Source organism: Suillus clintonianus (assembly GCF_016758775.1).
Source record: "Suillus clintonianus strain FC179 chromosome Unknown DEU56scaffold_106, whole genome shotgun sequence".
Taxonomy (NCBI): domain Eukaryota; kingdom Fungi; phylum Basidiomycota; class Agaricomycetes; order Boletales; family Suillaceae; genus Suillus; species Suillus clintonianus.
In genome coordinates this window covers 20,032-35,701 of record NW_024539330.1, presented here as the reverse complement: position 1 = coordinate 35,701, position 15,670 = coordinate 20,032, and the positions used below count along the sequence as shown (strand labels likewise).

Genomic DNA, 15,670 nt, shown 5'->3' with positions numbered 1-15,670 from the left:
TGCTACTAAAAGTTTCCCATTTTACAGCCAAGGGCACTGGTAATTAAAGAGCATTTGCTCGGTACTTTCGTGTTTCAGTGAAATACCGTATAGCATGTGGTCAGTACTTCAGCGCTTCAGCAGTAACCATCTGCATATATCCTTATGTGTACGTTAAACACACAAGGATACGATGCAAGCCAAGAAATGACAACCGGCTCAAGTGAGATAAGAAATAATGCGCAATTGAAGGTTGGTACAAGTACAAGACACATTCCTTCCGCAATTCCTTCCTTGCTTCCAATAACTCATAGCTTGAATTCTGATTTCTGGTAGTTGACCTTGGCTGAGGCAGCGTTGTCGACGTACCAGTACACCTGGCCTGGGTGCGATGGTCTGACGCGAGAAGCAGGCAAGCCTGCTTCTGGGTTATCGATTATAGTGCTGAGAACATCAGCTTTGCCCTCGCCCGCTGCGACGAACACGACGCGTAAAGCATGGTTGAGAACCGGGAATGTCAAAGTGATGCGTTTCGGTGGAGGCTTCGGCGAGTCCTCGAGGTACGCAATCCACCTGTCCTCTTCCTTCAACAATTCATGACCCGGGAAGAGGGAACAGGTGTGTCCGTCTGGACCGATGCCGAGGAGGATGAGGTCGAAGACGGGAAAACGAGCAGAGTCTTTTTGGGCAAACTCGTTGATAAGCGCTTTCTCGTACGCGTCTGCGAGCTCTTCGAGGTCGTCCAAGAGGGAGACATCGATGGGATGAATGTTTTGTTTTGGTATGGGAACTTTGCTGAATAGCTCTTTCCGGCAAAGATTGTAGTTGGAGTCTTCGTGATCCAGCGGAACACAACGCTCATCGGCGAAAAAGACCTGCCTGTTGGATGCGTAAAATAGATATTTATTGGGATCTTTGAGCCGATCCTTACCATTTGTCCCATTTCACAGCTGGGTGATCAATGAGCTTATTCAACTGCTTTGGCAGGGAGCCACCTGAAAGAGCAACAGTGAACCTGCCCTTCTTGTCGATTGCTTCTTTCTGTGCTTTGACGATGAAAGCCGCGAGCTTCTCCGTCAACTCATTCGTGGAATCAAATGAGTAGAGAACGGGAGGACTCGGAGGGTGGTGGATGGAGGACATGATTAGGGGAACAGACTCTGGGAATGTGCGTTTTGGTTTCTTGCTTGATGATATATACCGTACCGTGTGACGTCAATAAATACAGACAAACAGAGGATATTTCTTCACGGTTCCGAGTCGGAAACCCAGGAAAATCGCAGAAAATCCAGAATAATCATGACATTCTCATGCAGTCATCGCCGACGTAGTTCGACTTATCTCTGGCGTCCAGTCCTTTCCGTCGTCATCTAACCTCTCTCGTATATCCATGTCAGCATTCTCGGCACTCCCTTCCACGCCCATCTCTGGGAAAATGGACAATAATAACGCGTCCACGAGTAATATTGCCAGGTGCATATTACACGCAGCGTCGTCGAGGGGACTGATAATGTCCTCGATAGTGCGTTCTGGCGATGATCCAAGAAGGACGGGAACCAGAAACGCTGGCACCTGTTCGCGCAATCGTCGAAGTAGCTGTTGGCGAATAATAATTTGTTCTTCTGGGGTGGGATCGATTGGAGGTGGGCCTGGGTATCCATTTGGGAATAAGGTACGCTTGGATAGTCGTAGTACAAATAGTATAGAGGACGCGCACAGGATTCGAGTGTAGAGTAAGTGGGTGAGGAGTCTTGAGGAACAAAGATTAGAAAGTGCATCATTAGAGATAGCAACTGCCTTACCGGTCCATGAACGGAGTCGTGGCTGCACAGATCATACACAACGTATGCATTACTGTACTTGTAGCAAAGCGCTCGTGCATTGTAAACAGCTCGGATATCATTGTGAGAGGCTGTCGAGCATAGTGACTGAATAAACGCTGAGGGTTGGGTGGAGGAATATCTGCATGCAGGGATGGAGTAGACGATGCAGCCGAGGCATATGATGATAAAGGTGGTGAGACCGATCTTGCACTCCTCGTGGGCGATATAGGAGCTTGGCGAGCTGTCCTCAATGGTTCACTTGCTCGCCGTTGATTAACTGTTGGGGGCGTGGAATGATTAACAAGTTTGATGGTACTAAGCGTCTGCTTATATGTTTGAATCAGGGCTAGGCCTATTCCAGAGATGGATTGTACAGCGGAGAGGAAGAATACAAGGATGGAATGAAAAGAGAAATGAGCGTGATGATTATGTGACGGTGGTGATACGCTTGGAGGCTACAATATCATTCGGTCAGAGTTTGATACGGTGACATATAAAATGGCAAACCTTGTCAGACTCTGCATCAAGTGATGGCCCGAGCAAGTCCAAAATTGTTCGCTGAATAAACCAAGGTTGGGTGACTCGCGGGATAACATCCTTCACTAGTACCTTGAGGATGATTTCACGCACGATGTATCGCTCAACCTCTGGAGCATAATCCTGAGGAGGGAGACATAATTTAAGTACATGGTCGAAAGCCTGGCGAAAGTATTCCTCGTCAATTTTACCCTCGGGAGAAATTGCTACGTGAGGCTGCAGCTGGTGAAAGAGGTGTGGAAGGGGTACAGCACCGCCCATTGCATACGAGGTAGACACTTTGGAAGCAGCGTGACGGTAGTCGCGATAGTGTTGCGTTATTAGAGCGGGGGCGACTGAAAATGTGAATAAGGAGAAGTCAGTGGATATCATGCGTGTTTCGAAAGTCCGAAGGACGGTCATGAGGACAATCGTGATTTCGGGAAGGAATTCCTTGTCATAACGAGTAATCTTGGTCCACCAAGTATTGACGAAGGCGCGCAAAGCAAGGGCAAGAAAATCATAGGCCTCGGCGTTGAGTTCGGGTAAACATGTTGGTGAAACAAACAACGGCGGTAAGTCTGAGCCTGGTGGTAAGTGCGGAAAGAGCAGACGCTTTGCAAGTGTTGCTGGCTGCTGCTGCTGCCCCTGCTGCTTTGTAGGGTTGGACGTGATACTGTTAGAATGCGTTGAGCGAGGACGGATGATGCCCGCCATATATTGATGCAACCAGTGCGCAACCGAAGTTCTTACCGGTCATCCATCATAATTACGTAACTGTCGTCAAATCAATGAATTTCCCATTGTCACTTGGCCAAGGGGTAGCCGAATGCACGTTTCCAGGTATCTATTTTATTCCCTTCAACGTTGACCAGGTAGACTGTTCAGTCCGCTTGCTGCTGTCTGTCATATCTAGCATCGACCCGTGCGTTATAGAACATTCTTCTGCAGTTTCGTTAAGCTAACATATTTGTACGACAGCAGTGCCGTCTTACCCATCTAGCATCCACTGTCATTCATTAACAATTCGACGCTCTTTACTTCCCTTCAGTATGGAACATAGATCTCATTATAATTCACCACGCAACTCTCTCGCCACCCAAATCTTTAGCGGGACCGGTGTCAACCACACAACTACAGTCATCATCGTGGTTCTCTGTGTCGTTGCAGGCACGTTGATCTTGTTCGGTCTTTTTCGCTTCCTACGCCATCGATTGGCTCGACGTTCCACTCCCTTACCCCCCGTGCAGCCTATTGCTCATTATCGTAAGCAGCGGCTGACAGAGTTTGATGAACGACCCACTATAACGTCAACATACTCCCTGTCTTCACGCCTTTCCCCGTCAATTGGATTATCGCCCGCTGCGAGTGATTCTTCATTTCTCCCCGCAAAGTACGACCAGACTTTTTCTTCGCAAACAAGTCTGTGTCTTGTGGAGAAAGGCGATGACCAAGATGTGCCGCTGCCTCCAGCGACGGACGAAGAAAATCTACGAATGCCAAATCCTGCATTTGGTCATGTCAGGCGTTTGAGTAGCAGCTCTTTGGGTTCTGCTTCCTCCACTCCCCCCTTAGCTTCTGTTGCATCGCGTTCGCCATCACAAGCTACGCTTTCCCGTTCGTATTCTCGCCGTACGGGTCCTACGTCTGCAGTATCCAGCACCTCCATCCGAAGTACGAAGAGTTCTAGAAGGAGCACTGTCGTAGGTGTCCCGCATGGACCACATAGTCAAGTCAGAGTCGTATTACCTGCTCCTCTCGCTCCTTCTCTGCATCCATATTTGTCTGGACCAGAAGCGGGTAGATTGGGTGTAGATGACCAGGCGTCAAACCGCACAACCATGGTCGATATGTGGGCAGCCCCGCTCCACAGGTCGGTGAGCTCTGATCATATCCGTAAGTGATGACTGTTTTTGTCCTTCGTGGATTTTCAAGCTGATTGTGTGGTAAGGACAAAATTCGCCCGCCATTTCTGCTACGTACCGGCACGGAGCTTCATCCCCTACAGCTCGACAGAGGACCTCCTCCTGCCATACACCGCCATCATCATTTTATTCCTATGCGATTGGTTCCCCTCCTGTTCCCCCAATTCCTACCCAGTACAGGCAATTCAGTGACGCACCTTACGCTACACAGCATCAGCAAACCGATCCTACGAGAGCCCGACCTCGCAGGCTCTCGCGACCCATTTCCGGAGGGACATATACTGCACAGCACGAGGACCGAGAAGAGAGTCCTCGCGAGTCCTTGACGCCGTTTCAACCGAGTAATAGCTGACGGGTCCGTGTGGTATTTACGCCCTGTAATGACCTTTGACGAGTTGGTCGAACTATCTATATTATACTTTATGTGTACGTGTTTCGGCGCCCAGACCCCTTTTTCGTGTACTTACAAGTCGCCACAGGAACTTGTCAGGAACCACAGGAACGTTTTGAACTCCTATTTTAAAATTGCGTGTAATTGTTGGCCGGACCCGAAGGCACTGGACTCCTTTCTCCCGCATTTCAGAATGAACATATACGAGTTATGATAGACGACCCAAGACATTGAGGCCAGCAACTCGAGTCACTGTATGAGACTGTATGCGTGGTTTGCTGTCTTCCTCTTTTGCCGCATGCAATCTATTCATGATTTATTCGGCTCACACAATGCACCACTAGTTCTAATCTACAGCAACAACTGACTCGTTTTGCGTTATGGACAGGCTGTATTGACATAAACATCTCATACACTAACCAGTGGCGGGCTCTGTCCAGGAGGACAACAGGGAACGTGGTACTGTCATAGAGCGCTCAGTGGCAGTGCGTCATGCTATGCGTTGCAGTCACGTCGTGGATCATTAACGTTCATCTTTCCTCCACTTATATTCGTTTCTGGATGCGGCTGACCGTTGCACTTTTCACCCTTGGGAGTGCAAAGATAGCATACATTAAGTGAATGCGAGAACCCTAACTGCTTTTGTTGTCGACGAAGAAATCGTGCCAGGGTCAAGTCAGGGTCATCGAACTGCATCCAGGCTCGGATGTGAGCCACTGCCCGTTAATCTCGCCTTCGTGCTAGTTCTCGTCGCCTTCCTTGGCAGGCACAGGAGTCTATCACAGACAGCCATAATCATAACTCAGATCGCCACTATGCATACATATAAAACATCAAAACAAGCCCAGATGCCCTTGATAGTATTTATTCCTTTCTACGGCGATCTGGTAAGAGGTTTTCTATGAGATATGGGCACTACTAAAGGCCGTGATGCTGGTTTTTAGTGCACTGAAGGCATTCATCACATCTACATTAGGTAGCTGGTAAAGAATGCGTTTTCACACAGGCTCTCGGGCATGTAAGTGCAATGGGTTGCCCATAAATTTCTGGTTTTTAATCCATTCCCTCTGCCAAATAGTTTCTCTCCTACTATTGATGCACTTTGCCGAGAAAGTCGCTGGACACGACCATAACTGGACTCAGTGTTTCGCCGACATCCAGGCGAATGCAATTGCCACCAATAATCTGGCTGGTCTCCTCAATGCAGACGGAGATCCCGTGTCGAATGTTTCCGATGCCGCAGCGGTCAGCTACGCGCTGTGTACCTCCTTCTGTGGGAACGCATGGGGTTTTGATATCTCTATATTTTCGCAAGATTTCAGTTCATGGCTACTGCCATACCTGGCGCTGATTTCGCAGCTCCCCTTTGGGGCACAGTACAGGCTTGATAATCTCATGTCTGCTGTGTTAACCGTTGGGTCACCGGCACTCGCTGGCTACTCTCTGTTCATCACCCTCCTCAATTCTCGCTGGATCAACCGCCGATTTAGTCAATCGGTGGACTATCCCAATTCACGTTTCGCAGTCTTCATTGTCAGCGGCCTTCAGCAAGTCCCGCTAGGACTGCATTCCGATCGCACACGCTTAGCATCCCTCATTGTCCTTCCGGAAAACGATTCCTGGTGGCAATACTTCTCTGAGTTGGTGGACTACACTCATACGTGGTCAATTGCGTCCGCGACCTCCATCGCCTGGGTTGTCGTTGCCTATATCCTGTCTATCGCCAACTCACCATCAGATGCTTTTGTAAATGCTCAAGCCGGCACCGAACCTACTAGTTCAATGTGGCTGTGGTTGATTCCCATAGTCATTGGATGGCTCCAACTCTCCCCGAAATGCGATTTCAATCGCTTACACGCAGCTTATGATCGCGCCAACCGACACACACGCACAGGAATGGCAGATGCTCCTACTGGAACACCACCTGCGTCCGCCCAAAGAGCTTTAACAATAACTGCTCATGAGGAGGAGGTATTGTCTCCAGACGAACTCCTCACTCCTCCGGTGTTTAATTATTCGCGTTCGCTGCAATGGGCATGTACAGCAGAGACCATCTTCCAGATGTACAAGGTGGCATCAGAGAAGGTTCAAAGACGTATTCCCGTCAATTTTGAGAATGAGTGGGTCGAGTCTGACGATTTTAAATCTATCCACCCCCGCAATCGACGTGGGTCGCCTCAGGAAATCACCGCGTATTGCACGCAACCCGATCGTGCACGGCGCAGCCATTGGGCACCTGGGGTGTTCACAAGAATGGCTCTCGCGTCATGTGCTTCGCTTGTATTACAATGGGGAACAGTGGGTGGAGCGTTTATAGTAGAGTGGTTCACTCCTACGATAGTGCGTCTTTTCTGATGTGCATGATATGTCAGCTGATTTCAGGTAGGGCATTGGGTGTCGATCTCTGAGTTACCTCATTTATGGAGTCGTCTCGACTTTCATTTGGATGATGCTCATGACATCCAGTATTCTCGCCCACTATTCTGCAGCTTATCCCTATCGAGCATCACTGTCTGCACGTCTTGCCCTGTCGGTATCGCACTGGCTGCGAAGGGTGGGCAAACTGTTGGCCATTGCGAACTCCATCTGGGCGGTCTTGGCGTGTTTCCTTCAATATTCCGGCGTCTACAATACATGTTTCTGCAATTCCAGTATGATTAGCAGGGGACAGGCTGCTGCATATGTTACGATGATCGAAACCGCAGCCCATGCTGCAATGGCCAAGTCTGCCTGGATTGGTGCCCTCGTCCTGGCATGTACCTCAGCGTCAGCTTTCGTCGCTCTCGTGAGTCTGTTATTGGATAGTCTTACGATATGACCTTTGTTGCAAATTTATTATTTTTAATGTGGTTATTTTTGAGTAATAATAAGCTTTATGTACGAGGCCGCTTCAGTGATGGCGGCGCACCGACGTGCGGCAACAGCAAATGCGAAAGTAACAGCGAAAAGCGGCCTACTCTGAGCTCCCCTATTGTGTTCACAACTACATGTGAGTTGCAGCGGCTAGGTTTCTTGCTACTCATGAGTACTGAGTAATAAGCACTTAATGCCCAATGAGAACAGGCAAGTTAGACGTGGATGTATATATCGAAAAGGGGCCGGGTAGATAGATTTTGCATTCGCTATTGAAACTACGTCGATCGATAGAGAAAGAAACATATGGATGCATTGATGTGTTTTGATATGTATCGCTATCGGATGATGTACAGCAAAGAAAAAATATACACTAGTGCGAAACGTGCATCCCCTGCTGCGCCAGTAGTAGCGCCAGCGGCCGCTGCTGTATTTGCTGCTACTAGTAAGATGACGTGCACTGGTGAGAACAATAGACATACCATTTGTGTCGCTTGCCCTTCAAAGACCTATTGCGAGAGGATTCGGCGCTGTGGAAGCCCAGATCGTACGAGGTTTGGGTTTTATGGTAGTGATGGTGTCGCAGGAATAATAAATGGCGTTGATGAGCTCGGAGTTAGGTAGTTAAGAAGACATTTGAAGCCACAAATAAAAAGAGCAAAAGACAGAAACTCACCTGTGTGATGAGAGATCAAAACAGCAGACGAGATGGTATTCTTACAGTTCGATGTCAGCTTAGAGTAATACAGAATACAGATAAAGTACCTTCCTTGTTGATATAGGGTGCAGATTTGTCCTCGTCAGAAGTTGGGAGATGCCTCATTAATCGTCTGGGAACGATGAGAAGCCTGAGGGCAAACAAGGCACAGACACACCTTACTATGTATTTTTTGATCCAATTGCTCGTCAAGCACCATTCCCTATATTGCTGGTGCGAGGGTGCTCCTCGTCATTGTATCTCCCGCGAGCAGCAGGGCTAGGTGTCGCTCGATATCGACGCTCTCCGGCTAAGGAGAAACCTCACAAATGACCAGCAAGCTCCTCGTCGTGACTGCTAACGGAAGTGCCACGGCTGGCTGACATGCTTTCAGCTCGAGCAGGTCGTCCATAATGACCATTCATTCTATGACTAGACTCAAGCTCTGGGGACTGGTCAACGGAAGACACATTAGTGACCGATTTTCTTTTATCCGCAACCGCATAACCAACGGCCTTCGAAAGTGTCTCTGCGTCCACGGAAGAGCGCGAGAGAGCTGCCCTAACTAAATTGCGGCCATTCAAAAACGCATTCACTCTTGGAGTAGAGGGCGCCGAAATCGCGAAGAAAGGCAGTACGCGACGCGAAAGTGTGGATATCATACATGGCCTGCGAGATCGGGCACTGTGGCCATGGTGGCGGGCAACAAGGAGATGGTAATGATGTAACATGGCAGAGGCAGACCGAATCTTTGGCGCCAAGATGTACAGCGGAGTCTGCACTAACTGCACCCAAAGACCGGCCAAAAACGAGACTTTCTGTCGTGTTCGTGGTCTCGTTTGAATAGATAGTGTTCAAGTTGGATGCGCTGGGGTCGTGTTGTGAAGGCACTCATCACACTGAAGTTCGAAATTCTTCAAGCTCCAAAGCGATATTAGTGTGTTGTTGGTGTACAGGCGGCAATGCAGGAGACTCGGAAACACAGGTGACGGGAAATATGTACAGGGTCGTGGAAAATACTCCACAGCTGCGTGCAGGAATTGCCGAAATGCAGGAATATAAAGGCTGGGTTGTACAGTGTCGCTGCAGAAACGTAAAATTGAACGCCATCGGATATGTTACTATCGACGTGATATCGATATGATACGTACGGATGAGAGCGCGGTCTTTGACAGTTGCGTTTATGTAACGAAGCTTTTGCTAAATAACCTCAAATATGGAATTGTCCTTCGGCAGGAGCAAAAGTTTTGTTTGCAAGCAACCCACTGGTCGCTCCAATGTTTACGGAGGGAACCGTCAGAGTAAGTCTGAACTGTTATGTGTCCTTAGCAAACGTACTGACATCTTTTTAGCGACGACTGAGTCGCCATACGTATTATGGCATTAGATCATTTACTATTCCTTGCTTTCGGATGCATTAATATCGACATGCGATTTGTTTTCCAAGCGTGTAATGTGCAAGACCGACGAATCGACAATAATAGAGACTAACTACCTCAATCTGAGACTAGTGCCATCACCAGCGCCGCCAGCCAGCGTCTTTCAACGTTTGACTGGGTGTCAGCAGGCAAACACGGCGAGATCCGCAGGCTGTATCCACCAGGCACCCCACTGCATTGCATTCTCCTTCAACTCGCCCTGCTCAAATTGGACCGTAAACAATTTCCTCTCGGATACGCACAGAGTGTGAAGTTCTAATACATTATGTTTGTATACGATTTCTAACGAGGCCAGGGACTGCGCAACTACGCAACATGGTTATGATGGTTACTATCATGGGAGTATCAATCACGCACGATGACCACAGATCATTGTCAGGGTGGGGGGGATCTTTGTCTGTAGGATCTAGATCATCGTATGTGGTTACATCGTCCCCTTAGTCCTTTTTGACCCTTACGGGTACCTTTTTGCAGGCTTGTCTTAAGCTCCAGTAATCACAGTCTGTCTGAGGTACTCAGGAATGCTGTATTTGATAGACACAGGAATCTGTGGCGGATCAGATCATAGCCGTGATGATCAATGGTGACATTGATATCTCAATTGAGCACATTAGTACCGCGCACTCATTCGATTCGATACCAGACCCCACTCATTGCTATAGAAGCTGTCAAGGACAGATCGCCCCTGACAATGACCTTATTTACATACAATGTGACATGTTTCCAGTACACGTCAGCGCTATTAAAGGCCGTGGTGCCAGTTTCTCCAAAGAAATTCATACGGGCTTACATCTACCTTGCACAGCGGGTAAAGCTGCATGCGCTTGCACACAGGTTCCCAGGCATGTAAGTGCGATGAGTGGACCACGGGTTTATGCTTTCTCACTCATTCCTTCTGCTTAGGTTTCTTACTTCTAGCGCATGCTATGGGGAGCGTCGCTAGACTCGATTTCTCTCAGTGTCTGAGTGGAATTGTGGAGAATGCGACTGCGACCCAAAATTTGACTGGTCTACTAAATGGCAACGGAGATCCCGTGTCGAATGTTTCTGACGCGACGGCGATCACCTATTCGCTGTGCACATCTGTCTGTGGGACTGGACAGGAACCTTTCCAGTGGCCTGTATTTTCGCAAGATTTCAGTTCGTGGCTACTACCAAACCTTGCACTAATTTCGCAGCTCCCTTTTGGGGCACAGTACAGGCTTGATAACCTCATGTCTGCTGTGTTGACCGTCGGGTCACCAGTACTTGCTGGTTACTCTCTGTTCATCACCCTCCTCAATTCTCGCTGGATTAACCGCCGATTTAGTCAAGCGGTAGACTATCCTAATTCATGTTTCGCAGTCTCTATCTTGAGCAGCCTTCAGCAAGTCCCGCTAAGACTGCATCTCGATCGTGCACACTTCCCCTCCCTCATTGTCCTTCCAGAAAACGACACTTGGTGGAAATATTTCTCTGAATTGGTGGACTACACTCATACATGGTCAATTGCGTCCGCGACTTCCATCACCTGGGTCGTTGTCGCCTTCATTCTGACATTAGCCAACTCACCATGGAATGATTACACAAACACACAAGCAGACGGCGACGCCACCATTTCAATGTGGCTCTGGTTGATTCCAATAGTTGTTGGATGGCTGCAGCTTTCCCCGAGATGCGATTTTGATCGCTTGCAATCTGCGTATGATCGTGCCGACCAATATGCACGTACGGGAATAGCGGATACTCATACAGGAATACCACCTGCATCCACCCGGAGAGCTTTAGCAATAACTGCTATGGACGAGGATGTGATGTCTCCAGACGAACTCCTCACCCCTCCGGTGTTCAATTACTCACGTTCGCTGCGATGGGCATATACAGCACAGATGATCTTCCTGATGTACAAAGCGGCATCAGAGAAGGCTCAAGCCCGTATTCCCGTTCGTTTTGGGAGCGGGTGGGTTGAGTCCAACACTATCAAAACCATCCACCCCAGCAATCGATATGGGACACCTCAGGAAATCACCGCTTACTGTGCGCAGCCAGATGGTGCAAAGCACAGTCATTGGGCGCCTGGCGTGTTCACAAGAATCTTTGCCGCTTCATGTGTTGCGCTTGCATTACAATGGGGAACAGTCGGAGGGGCAGTGATCTTGGCATATTTCACTCCTACGACAGTGCGTTTCTTTTGGTATACATATATTTTGGCGAGATGGCTAACTTTAAGCAGGGCATTGGGTGTCGATCTCTGAGTTACCTCGTTTACGCGGGCCTATCAACCTTAGTTTGGATGCTGCTCCTGATGTCCAGTATTCTCGCCCACTACTCTGCAGCTTATTCCCGCCGAGCGTCACTGTCTGCACGTGCTGCTCTGGCATTATCGCACTGCCTGAGAAGAATGGGCAGACTGTTGGCCATTGCAAACTCTATCTGGGTGGTCACGGCATGTATCTTTCAGTATTCCAGCTTCTACGATACATGCTTCTGCAAATCCAGCGTGATTGGTAGGGGAAAGGCTGCATACACTGTGATCATCGAAAGCACAGCCCAAGCCGCACAGGTTAAGGCTGCCTGGATCGGCTCCATTGTCCTGGCATCTGGCTCGGCGTTAATTTTCATTGGACTCGTGAATCTTCTATTGGATACTCTTTGATAACTTCTGTCAGAAAGACGGTTGTACATTGTATCATACTTATGTTTATTATGCAGTATATATATCGGTTTAGAAGCTATCCGATCCATGATCTTTGTGTCGTTCACTGGGCCGCACATAAGTCGCAGTTAGCTAGACACTTGGCCATAAGGTATTCAAATCTTTCGAGCGTCGTATATCGGTAATAACCTCGATGTCGAATCTCGAAGGCCTCTTTGTGTTGAACATCTCGCAATGGCCAGTTCGAATGAGCAACAACTGACGTATTTATGAAAAGTCCCCCCTGGCTAGACCATTGTCGTTCCTCCTAATAGCAACATCGGGGGTTTCAACATCAAAAGCAGATCTAGACAGCACTCCAGTCCTAGACTAGACCGAGAGCGTTCCGGAGCACTCTAGATTACCCTTCGAAACTGGCATGTCACTTTCCCCGCAGGTTCGTATACTGGCAGCCACGCTAAATGAAGTATGACAAGTTCTGGGAGCACAACGTCAGTTATCAACCACTGCTTCGGACACAAGTAGTGATATTCCAACTCCGCTCGGCAATTTAGTGTTACGAGCCCAGCCTTGACGCTCTGTGTCCTACAAAATGTTGAATCTCCGACTCGCCGAGTCAAAGCCGGTCCAACTATCCTCTATCATTTCTGCACCAATTTCGATGTCTAGTACTTATTGAGGCAGAATTATGTGTGTTTTGTCAAGTGTCCGAACCAGTGGTTGTCCGAACTTGTGATAGCCGATAGTAACAGCAAATGGGCTTAAGTACTCTAATACTTGGGACTTGCCAGTGCTGCTATATTCAAAGGAAGATAGTTGTTCCTTCGTTGATAGTGCTTTCCCCAATCAGTGACTCATTGGGTGAACCGAGTTTATTTGAGCCACGTGCCACGCTTGACTCTGGCCCTCGTGACTGTGTCGAGTGTAACAAGCGGGGGTTGTAATTATTATAAAAGTGACCTCGTCAGATACATCTCAGCATACCCTCATCCGCTGCATTATCCATACCCACGAGGCCCAGGCATGTCGTTTGCACGGTTACCTTCCACACCAATCCGTTTTGCTAGGCTTTCCGAGTCTGCATCTCGCTCGTCATGGCGGCCTACTGCCAGTGGGAGCCGGTACATGTCCCAAAATATCAATCGGGACTCTACGACTCTTCCACTTGATATTGAGGTATGGACAGTGATTTTGGTTTTTTTCTCTATCATTTTAACTATCCACGAAGCCCTCCCGGCTCATCGTCACAAAAACAACGAGCCCAAAGGAACTTCCTCCCTCTAAGAAACTTCTCTTCGGCCGGACATTCGTGAGTCATTTTCTCAGGTGCCTCATGTGTTATGCCTCATTGTGATCCCAGTCAGATCACATGCTGAGAATCCGCTGGACTGAAGCTACTGGCTGGGAAGCACCCAGCATTGAGCCTTGTGAGTCCTCCGCTTTCGGCATAGCTTTTACCGATATGTTTCTCTTATATCCTAGTCGCCACCATCAATCTATCCCCTGGCGCTACCGTACTTCATTATGCTCAATCACTATTCGAGGGCATGAAGGCCTACAGACATGATGATGGCACCGTGACGATGTTCCGACCTGACATGAATATGAAACGTATGAACGTCAGCGCACAGCGGCTAGCGCTTCCCGTACGCTCTATCATTCTCCTCTGAACAGATCTTCATACCTCTTTTCCGCAGGCATTCGATGGAAACGGCCTAATTCAATGCATAAAGGAGTTGATATCTCTTGATCGTCAATGGATACCTAAGGAGCCCGGACACAGTCTTTACATCCGACCTACCTTAAGTGGGTATTTAACCCTCGCTGCAGACACAAATACTGAGAACGATGACGCTGTAGTCGGCACTAACGGCACGTTGGGTGTTGCGCCCCCCAGCGAGGCACTACTTTTTGTGATCACCAGCCCTGTGGGACCATACTACCCTCATGGGTTCAAGCCTGTGGCATTACATGGCACGACAGACTCGGAGTACATTCGCGCGGCTCCTGGAGGTACGTCTTGATATTCGCTCGCCCATCGGATATTGTAATCGCTTTGCCTAAAGGTACCGGTGCTTATAAACTTGCCGCGAACTACGCTCCAGGCGTTGTAGCACAAAAAAGTGCAGCGAAACAGGGCTACGCGCAGAACTTGTGGTTACATGGTCCCGAGCACTGGCTCACAGAGGTGGGCACCATGAACTTGTTCGCCGTTATCAAGGACAAGGACGGCAGTAAGCATTCACCTCAGCGGTATCTTAGTCGCATGCTGAATTTATTTCCCTCACAGTAAGCGAACTCATCACGCCCCCTCTCGACGGAATGATTCTCCCAGGTGTTACCCGCGACTCTGTGTTAGCCCTTGCGCGCAACCACGTCTCGGGAGTTAAGCGTCTCGAAGGTCTTCCTGACGTCATCAAGGTCTCAGAACGCCCCATTAATATGGGCGAGATCATCCAATCCTCAAAGGAGGGTCGACTTGTTGAGTTATTTGGTACCGGCACGGCTGCTGTTGTCACTCCTGTGGACAGAATTGGGTACAACGGAGGTGATGTCATGATTCCTACTGGTGAGGACGGTATGGGTCCCCTCTCGAGGCCTCTTTGGAAACAGCTGGTGGGTATCCAGACGGGGGCTATCAAGAGCGACTGGAACTACGTGGTGGCGCAGTAGTTCGGATTCCATTCATCTACAAACAGGGTATCTATCTGTGCTTTTGACTAGAATCTAGAGTTCATATCTCTCGTGGTGATCATAAGATGGCAGAATCAGTTAGTTGCAACGCTGAAGGTTACTATGATATATCTTATGGGCCAGCCTCTGACTTTCCTTGTATAGGTCCTTCTAGGTTCTTGTTGTCATTAGTACGTCTTAGCGGAACTAGAAGAACGTCTTCCTAGACCTATCGTTCTTGGCTGTCATTAGTACGTCTTAACAGACCGCTAGAAGAACGTCTTCCCGCAATTACTTTTTGACTGTGCCCACTGCCAACGCAATCGAGGGCATCGGCCAGGCTGATAAGCCTTTATCTTCCTCCAACGCTGTCAGTGGAAGCACACCAACGCATCATTGCTGAGTCTGTATCGTAACCAGAATTCATGCTCCACAAGTTTCGATGACCTGAATGACAGGGCTTTACGCACGGATCATCATGCTCGCGGTACACATTGATTGACCTGATCAGACAATGCAGAGAGCGCGCTAGTTGCGTTCTTGATGCGCACCTCGGATGTAGGTGCCGTATGGGGCTGGTGGTTGACCAGGCGGGTATAGCTTGTGACGCAGGTTGTTCCTGGTCGTGCACGCCGTAACAGTCGGGTAAATTAGCTCCTATTATTGAAAGATAAGGTGCTGTTGTTGGCGTCATCTTGGGTACTATGCACGAGTGACCTCTGGAATGAGGAGTTCCCGA

At 48.8% G+C, this 15,670-nt stretch overlaps 7 protein-coding genes across 7 annotated transcripts; 4 read left to right on the top strand and 3 right to left on the bottom strand.

Moving 5' to 3' along the window:
- Nucleotides 1-287: 287 nt before the first annotated feature.
- DEU56DRAFT_745205 (uncharacterized protein) lies at nt 288-1,122 on the bottom strand (the record flags this gene model as incomplete). Its single annotated transcript, XM_041349138.1, has 2 exons — nt 288-858; nt 911-1,122. 2 exons carry the CDS (start codon nt 1,120-1,122, stop codon nt 288-290), a joined length of 783 nt encoding a protein of 260 aa, XP_041203671.1.
- Nucleotides 1,123-1,163: 41 nt separating this feature from the next.
- Nucleotides 1,164-3,061, bottom strand: DEU56DRAFT_893538 (PXA domain-containing protein). The gene is made up of 3 exons (XM_041356351.1): nt 2,310-3,061; nt 1,782-2,257; nt 1,164-1,729 (listed from the first exon to the last, which is right to left on the bottom strand). Exons 1-3 carry the CDS (start codon nt 3,033-3,035, stop codon nt 1,288-1,290), a joined length of 1,644 nt encoding a protein of 547 aa, XP_041203670.1. The 5' UTR covers nt 3,036-3,061; the 3' UTR covers nt 1,164-1,287.
- Nucleotides 3,062-3,370: 309 nt separating this feature from the next.
- On the top strand, nt 3,371-4,595 carry DEU56DRAFT_917370 (uncharacterized protein; the record flags this gene model as incomplete). Its single annotated transcript, XM_041357979.1, has 2 exons — nt 3,371-4,214; nt 4,270-4,595. The coding sequence occupies 2 exons, from the start codon at nt 3,371-3,373 to the stop codon at nt 4,593-4,595; spliced, it is 1,170 nt and encodes a 389-aa protein (XP_041203669.1).
- Nucleotides 4,596-5,457: 862 nt separating this feature from the next.
- Nucleotides 5,458-7,514, top strand: DEU56DRAFT_45472 (uncharacterized protein). The gene is made up of 4 exons (XM_041346307.1): nt 5,458-5,521; nt 5,579-5,652; nt 5,713-6,974; nt 7,021-7,514. Exons 2-4 carry the CDS (start codon nt 5,625-5,627, stop codon nt 7,450-7,452), a joined length of 1,722 nt encoding a protein of 573 aa, XP_041203668.1. The 5' UTR covers nt 5,458-5,521; nt 5,579-5,624; the 3' UTR covers nt 7,453-7,514.
- A 993-nt stretch (nt 7,515-8,507) lies between these two features.
- DEU56DRAFT_689330 (uncharacterized protein) lies at nt 8,508-8,807 on the bottom strand (the record flags this gene model as incomplete). Its single annotated transcript, XM_041347086.1, has 1 exon — nt 8,508-8,807. A coding segment is annotated over one exon (300 nt), but the record flags the coding sequence as incomplete, so codon positions are not given.
- A 1,703-nt stretch (nt 8,808-10,510) lies between these two features.
- DEU56DRAFT_924051 (uncharacterized protein) lies at nt 10,511-12,249 on the top strand (the record flags this gene model as incomplete). The annotated part of the gene is made up of 2 exons (XM_041358551.1): nt 10,511-11,782; nt 11,836-12,249. Coding segments are annotated over 2 exons (1,686 nt in total), but the record flags the coding sequence as incomplete, so codon positions are not given.
- A 1,032-nt stretch (nt 12,250-13,281) lies between these two features.
- DEU56DRAFT_924028 (aminotransferase) lies at nt 13,282-15,107 on the top strand (the record flags this gene model as incomplete). Its single annotated transcript, XM_041358550.1, has 8 exons — nt 13,282-13,434; nt 13,487-13,567; nt 13,619-13,685; nt 13,741-13,904; nt 13,956-14,064; nt 14,119-14,271; nt 14,325-14,492; nt 14,549-15,107. The coding sequence occupies 8 exons, from the start codon at nt 13,282-13,284 to the stop codon at nt 14,929-14,931; spliced, it is 1,278 nt and encodes a 425-aa protein (XP_041203665.1). The 3' UTR covers nt 14,932-15,107.
- Between the last annotated feature and the right edge of the window lie 563 nt (nt 15,108-15,670).